Here is a 7,687-nt window from a genome sequence, read left to right as displayed (position 1 = left end):
GAATTTTGTTACCATTTTTCCCTCCATGAATTTCAACCCATATGGACTCGACATCCTCATTCCCTTCGCTAATATCCTCCCTTAAAGTGGACTTTAGACAAGACTTTACATAGAGACAAACCCCTCCTCCTCTCCGATTTTTACGATCCTTTCTAAACAGACTGTAACCCTGTAAGTTAACTGCCCAGTCATAGCTTTCATCTAACCATGTCTCGGTTATTCCCACTATGTCAAAGTTACCTGTAGATATTTCTGCTTCTAGTTCTTCCATCTTGTTTGTCAGGCTTCTGGCGTTTGCGAGCATGCAGTTTAGAGGATTTTGTTTTGTTCCAATCTCCTCACTGTGGATTGTTTTAGAAATGTTCTTACCTCCCTTCTGAGTATGTTTTCCTGGGTCGTCTTTGTTCGAGTCTAATGTTTTTCTTCCCGTCCCCTCTTCTTCTAGTTTAACGCCCTCCTGATGAGTGTAGCGAGTCTTCTGGCGAATGTGTGTTTCCCAGGTTTGTTGAGGTGTAGTCCGTCTCTGGCGAGGAGTCCATCATACCAGTAATTCACACCGTGGTCCAGATTTCTTTTTATCTGCCGCCTTATCCAAAATATCGTCCAGGACGGGTCCAAATACATTATGACCCTGAAAGGGTATGCTACATAATTTGGACTTGGAGACAAAATCGCCTCCCCAGGATTTTATCCAGAGTGCTCTCCTGGACGAGTTAGAGAGAACGGCAGCTTTCGCGGCTACTCGAACCGATTCAGCAGATGCATCGGCTAGGAACCCTGTAGCTTTCTGTAGTAAGGATAGGGAGTCTAAAATCTCCTCTCTTGGGGTGCCTTGAGTCAAGTGATCCTCAAGTTTGCGTAACCAGATAAATAGAGATCTGGCCACGCAAGTAGAGGCTATATTAGATTTTAGCAGATTTGTGGAGGTGTCCCAGGACTTTTTTAATAAACTCTCTATTTTACGATCCATCGGATCCTTGAGTTGCGAAGAGTCCTCAAAGGGGAGGGCAGTTTTTTTAGTTACCCTAGACACCTGAACATCTACTTTCGGGGTCTCCCATAAGGAGTTATCCCCATCTAATGGGTACCGGTTTTTCAGTTCCGATGGTATAGTCAGACCTTTTTCAGGGAGGTCCCATTCATGCAGAATTAGATCTCGTAAGTTCTTATGCACCGGGAACCCTTTTTGGTCTTTGGGTTTCAGACCCTCAAACATCTCATCATGTACTGTGAGTGTAACTTCTTCATCCTCTACCCCCATGGTGCTTCTTACTAAACCGATTAGTTCACTCATGTCCTCAGAACTAAAATAATATTTTTTGTTTTCTGATCTACAGGTGGGGGTAGAAGTGGAGCCTTCGTTTTCCCAGTTATCCTCTGAACCTGAGGACTGGATTTCTCCCGAGTCCGGGTCGGATTCTACTGGGGCTTTTTTCCTCTTTTTTGGAGGGGGTGGCTGAGGCACCGACATCTGAGAGAAGGTAGCCATAGAAGAATGGACCTCATCTTTAATGAGGGATCTAATGCTATCCAACAGCGAGGGTTGTTCGGCGCGCAGGACCTCATCCGTACAGGATTGGCAGAGCTTTTTCCCGTATGTTGATGGGAGTTTGGCCGTACACACTTTGCATTTGCGGCTTGACTTTTTAGGGTCGGAAACCTTTTCTCCCTAAGAGAGAGAGAGAGAGGGTTTGCTAAGCCACTTAGAGGAATATCTATATATACATATATACATAAAAGCACATATGTATATAGGGGATAGCTGGGCCCAACACCTGCTACTTACTTTGGTAGGAGGGGGAACGCTGGCATCTGCAGATGCAGAGCAAGGGGGTCTGTCACTGTTCATGTCCGTCAGGTTGCTAACAGTCAGACAGCTTACCTTGTTACCCGGATCTTTTTATAAGGATCGGTGGTCCAGCGTGCAGTGCTCCTCCCCCCACGTGTGGCCCGATTGGGGTAGGTCCAAGAACGCCCCCGACGCTGTTTCTGCTGCTGGACGCCATTGCCGGCCGGCGTGCGCTCCATGGCACGCTTCCTGGTTGAACCGGAAGTGGCGCGCTTTAACCCGGAAGTCATCAGGCTCTCCGGCCCCAGCCCGGGACGCGCGCCACCTCCAGCGCTGCAGCTGTGGAGGAGGGAACCGGGGGGCTGCAGGAGGCCCCCGGCAAGCACATCACCGCCCCGCATTGCCCCCAAAGGGAGCGCCGGAGGGGCGGGAGGGTCCCGAGTCGCTCCGAAGAGAGGAGACGGGAGCGGCATTATCAAGGAGGGAAACCCGACCTTCATGCCGCCCGGCTTCTGGGTAAGTGGAGCTCCGTCGCCGGCCACGGCAGCCCCTTCAGAAACTCTTCATGCCCCATAGGGGACAGGAAAACACTGGCGGTGCAGGAAGGGGTATTTAACCTCTTGTGTTCCTGTCCCCTATTAGGGCGGGGAAGACAACCTCCGAAGTGGCTGTCGTGGAAGGTGACTAGAGAAAACAACAATTTATTTTTTGGTACCGCGCCGGGTTGAACCACGCCGGCTTGGGGTTGAGTGACGTAACTGGGGGGTATTCAGAACTGAAGCCTGGCTCACCGTGGAGGAGGCAGAGGTGGCAGGAGAATGGGCAAGAAAACTTGAAGGGTCTGCAAGTTCGGGGATGGGGCTTAAAACATGAGGGGCTTGAGACACACTGGAAGGTTGAGACACATCGGTAGGTGATGGGGGAGGAATAATCAAAGTTTTTTGTTTTTTATGAGTTTTGCCAGTTTTACGTTGGGTTTTCCGGGTTGGGGGAAGTCTTCTGGGGCTAGGTTGTAAAGTGTAGGCGGGAGACACGTCAGGACCCGGCTCCACAATTAAACAGTCAGTCTCCATTGTGGAGCGCTCGGCAATGTCAGAGTCCAATGGGGGAAAAGATAAAGTCCCGCCTGGGTCCTGGTGCCTCGTTGGGGGGGGGGAAACAAAAACCCTCCCAGGATCCTGGTGCCTCGTTGGGGGGGGGAACATAACACCCTCCCAGGTTCCTGGTGCATCGTTGGGGGGGGGAACATAAAGCCATGGATGGGTCCTGCTGCATCGGGGTGGGCTGCATCGGGGTGGGTCCTGTCCGGAAAGGTATGGCTTGGTCGTGCTGCATCATGGGGGGCCCGGTGCGATACGCCATGGATGGGTCCTGCTGCATCGGGGGGTGTCCTGCCCGGAAAGCAACGCCTCGGTCCTGCTGCATCCGGGGTGGGTCCGGTCCGATATGCCAGGCCTCGGTCCTGCTGCATCGGGGTGGGTCCGGTCCGATATGCCAGGCCTCGGTCCTGCTGCATCGGGGGTGGGCCGGTCCGATATTGCATGGATGGGTCCTGCTGCATCGGGAGGGTGCCGGGCCGATAAGCCACGCCAGGGTCCTGCGTCATCGTGGTGTGAGCGGAGGAGGTCCAAGCCGGAGCAGCGGTCGTCACGGTGGTGGCGGTGGGATGTCCAACAGCACTCGTCATCGTGTTGGCGCTGTAGTGGAGTACACCTGTAGAGGGAATAGAGGTGGCCGTGCAGTGGTATGCAGCAGAGGTAGGAATAGTGTTTACTTGTGACAGTGACGGCACAGTTGGATATGCCGCCACATTACGACTCTGACTCTGCTGCATAGCCTGCACAAAAGCAACATTGCAGGCCTGCATCACTCAGCTGGAGATCAGGGCTAAGGTGTTCCGACATGCCCTGTTCGATTTGATTAAAAAAATGATGAGCTGGCCTCTGGAGGTCGGCTTTCACTTGATCAACGCTTTTGGCGACATCCTGGATGCGGCACTCTAACAGGTTATGGGACACATCCATTCTGTCACCTAAAGCCTTGATAGCTTCGTGTAAAACCGAGCTCAAGTGCAAAAACTCGGGCATGAGGGACCTATCCGAAGCCCTCTGTCGCTGCCGGGATGAGCCCGCAAAAATGGGTGCAGCGAAAGAGGACTGCGAAAGGGGAAGACCTGATGGGCCAGCCCCCTGGTCTCCAGTGAGTGTGGAAGACCCACCTGGTGCTGCGCTGCTGGATGGCTGGGACTGGTCCGTGGCTGCCGGCTGAAGGACCGCTCCAGAACCTGTGGCGACAGTCGTGCAGTGTGTGCTGTGAAAAAAGAAAACAGAAAATTAATACCAAGCTATAACAAGAAGGTACATCCTGTGGAATTAAAAATGACATATTATGTCTATGCAATACAACCGGAGGCATGTGAGAAATACTTACGTTCTCATGAGAAGGACCGGTCTCAGGAAGGCCAACACACGGTGGTATTTGTAGAGCCGGTGCCTTGCTCCGGAACCACTAGCTGCACTCTTCTCTGCACGCAGGTCCTTGTTGAAGCGGTCCTTCATGGAACGCCAACGTGTCCTTACTTTGTCCACTGTGAAATAACAATAAAATATAATGGTCAGAATAAGGACTTTTGGCCGTGCTCTCGTGACTGTGTGTGATGACAGAAACTACGAAAAGTTTCTTTCATCACACACAGTCAAGAGAGAATGGCCAAGGTCTGTTGCTTCACACTACCGTGCAATACTTACCAAATGCATTACGGACCCGTGGCGGGGAATTCTCCCAGCCATCCCACAACGCTTGGGCCACCTCACTCCACAAACGACGGAGAACACTATTGACGGCGTGCTGTTGATCCCGGCTGTCCCACAACGGGACTCGCTCCTGGACCAGACTGATCAGCAGGTCATTATCAATCCGGTCGTCGTCCCGTTGTGAAACCTAAAATTAAAAGAAAATCATTTAAGTTTGCTCAACCACATTTGGAAAAAATAAGACACGAAGATGAGAAAGGGCAGGAATATGAAAGACAACTTTCAGAAAAGGATGATACAAGAAAAATGTAAAGAAAAACAAGGGTACAGAAAAGGAAAGAATATTACAATAAGGACAGTCTGCCTGGTATACATACCCGCTGCCGTCATCCACCTGGACCTTGACTCCGCTGCTCAGTACCTCTCTGTCCCTCAGTTGAAGTGCTCTATAACATAAAAAAAAAAAAATTGCCTCATGTGTCGATGTGACAGTCAATACTTACCAAGCTGACGGACAAAAAAATTACCTCGCTCACGTGATCCACTTCTGATTGCCGTGGCTGGAACTCCTCATCAGACGAAGAAACCGGAGAAGACATTCTGATGCGTGTTGAAAGAAAAAAATTGAAGAAATTAGGACATGTAGATCCAAAAAATTGAAAATGAATGCATTGGCTAGGATATACTCACATTGCTCTGTGTCTTGTCCAACAATGCGTCCGGGCAGGGTGCTGTCTTCTTTGGAGTCTGATGAGAAGTGACCAGAAACTTCCCCCAACCTTCCTTTTATAACCCTGCTGCTATGGGGGAGGCTTATCAGTGTCTAGACATCCTTATCTACAGTTAATTCAATGGTGCCAAAAAAAACGCATGCGTCAAAAAAACGCATGCAAACGCATGTCCAAAAAAACGCATGCGTCCCCATTGACTCCAATGCATTTTTTGTCAAAAAAAAAAACGCATGTAAACGCATGCGTTTTTTTGGGGGAAAAAAACGCCCCTCAAAATACTACAAGTTGCATTTTAGAAAATGAACGCATGCAGTAAAAAAACGCATGCGTTCACAAACGCGTGCAAACGCGTACACCAAAAAACGCATGCGTTTTCAATGTTAAATATAGGGAAAAAAAACGCATGCGTTTTTTTGGTAAAAAACGCTGCAGACAAAAACGCAAGTGTGAAACCACCCTAAAAAAATTTAAAAAAAAATAAATTCCTAAATAAAGAAAAAAAATATTATTCCAATAAATACAATTCTTTATCTAAATAAAAAAAACAATAAAAGTACACATATTTAGTATCGCCGCGTTCGTAACGACCCGACCTATAAAACAGTCCCAGTAGTTAACCCCTTCAGTGAACAGAACACCATTAAAAAAAAAAAAAAAAAACCGAGGCAAAAAACGCTTTATTATCATACCGTTGAACAAAAAGTGGAATAACACACAATCAAAAAGACGGATATAAACAACCATTGTACCACTGAAAACGTCATCTTATCCCGCAAAAAACGAGCCACCATACAGCATCATCAGCGAAAAATTAAAAGTTATAGTCTTCAGAATAAAGCGATGCAAAAATAATTTTTTATTTAAAATAGTTTTTATCGTATAAAAGCGCCAAAACATAAAAAATATATAAATGCGGTATCGCTGTAATCATACTGACCTGAAGAATAAAACTGCTTTATCAATTTTACCAAACGTGGAACGGTATAAACGCCACCCCCTAAAAAAGAAATTGATGAATAGCTGTTTTTTGGTCATTCTGCCTCACAAAAATCAAAATGTAAAGCGATCAAAAAATGTCACGTGCCCGAAAATGGTACCAATAAAAACGTCAACTCGTCCCGCAAAAAACAAGACCTCACATGACTCTGTTGACCAAAATATGGAAAAATTATAGCTCTCAAAATGTGGAGGTGCAAAAACTATTTTTTGCAATAAAAAGCGTCTTTTGTGCGTGACAGCTGCCAATCATAAAAATCCACTAAAAACCTGCTATAAAAGTAAATCAACCCCCAATTACCCCCTTAGTTAGGGAATAATAATAAAATTTAAAAAATGTATTTATTTCCATTTTCCCATTAGGGTTAGGGTTGGGGCTAAAGTTAGGGTTAGGGCTACAGTTAGGGTTAGGGCTACAGTTAGGATTGGGGCTACAGTTAGGGTTGGGGCTACAGTTAGGGTTGGGGCTAAAGTTAGGGTTGGGGCTAAAGTTAGGGTTAGGGTTGGGGCTAAAGTTAGGGTTATGGTTAAAGTTAGGGTTGGGGCTACAGTTAGGGTTGGGGCTACAGTTAGGGTTGGGGTTAGGGTTGGAGCTAAAGTTAGGGTTTGGATTACATTTACGTTTGGGATTAGGGGTGTGGTTAGGGTTGGGATTAGGGTTAGGGGTGTGTTTGGGTTAGGGTTTCAGTTAGAATTGGGGGGTTTCCACTGTTTAGGCACATCAGGGGCTCTCCAAACGCGACATGGCGTCCGATCTCAATTACAGCCAATTCTGCGTTGAAAAGTAAACCAGTGCTCCTTCCCTTCCGAGCTCTCCCGTGCACCCAAACAGGGGTTTACTCCAACATATGGGGTATCAGCGTACTCAGGACAAATTGGGTAACAAATTTTGTGTGGGAAAAAAAAAAGATTTTTTTATTTTCACGGCTCTGCGATATAAACTGTAGTGAAACAACTGGGGGTTCAAAGTTCTCACAACACATCTAGATAAGTTCCTTGGGGGTCTAGTTTGCAATATGGGGTCACTTGTGGGGGGTTTCTACTGTTTAGGCACGTCAGGAGCTCTCCAAACGCGACATGGCGTCCTATCAATTCCAGTCAATTTTGCATTGAAAAGTCAAACGGCGCTCCTTCCCTTCCGAGCTCTGCCATGCACCCAAACAGTGGTTTACCCCACATATGGGGTATCAGCGTACTCAGGACAAATTGCACAACAACTTTTGGGGTTCAATTTATTCTGCTACCCTTGGGAAAATAAAAACTTGGGGGTGAAAAGATTATTTTTGTGAAAAAATGATTTTTTATTTTTACGGCTCTACATTGTAAACCTCTGTGAAGCACTTGGTGGGTCAAAGTGCTCACCACACATCTAGATAAGTTCCTTAGGGGGTCTACTTTCCAAAATGTTGTCACTTGTG

The 7,687-nt window shown here is 47.4% G+C and overlaps 1 protein-coding gene across 1 annotated transcript; it reads right to left on the bottom strand.

The window, feature by feature from the left end:
* Window positions 1–3,237: 3,237 nt before the first annotated feature.
* Window positions 3,238–4,714, bottom strand: LOC138667441 (uncharacterized). Its single transcript, XM_069755646.1, has 3 exons — window positions 4,537–4,714; window positions 4,220–4,376; window positions 3,238–4,099 (listed from the first exon to the last, which is right to left on the bottom strand). Exons 2-3 carry the CDS (start codon window positions 4,345–4,347, stop codon window positions 3,601–3,603), a joined length of 627 nt encoding a protein of 208 aa, XP_069611747.1. The 5' UTR covers window positions 4,348–4,376; window positions 4,537–4,714; the 3' UTR covers window positions 3,238–3,600.
* Window positions 4,715–7,687: the final 2,973 nt, after the last annotated feature.

This window comes from Ranitomeya imitator, chromosome 2, assembly GCF_032444005.1.
Source record: "Ranitomeya imitator isolate aRanImi1 chromosome 2, aRanImi1.pri, whole genome shotgun sequence".
NCBI lineage: Eukaryota > Metazoa > Chordata > Amphibia > Anura > Dendrobatidae > Ranitomeya > Ranitomeya imitator.
Note: the sequence above shows the minus strand (reverse complement) of the source record. Positions and strands in the feature narration are given on the sequence as shown.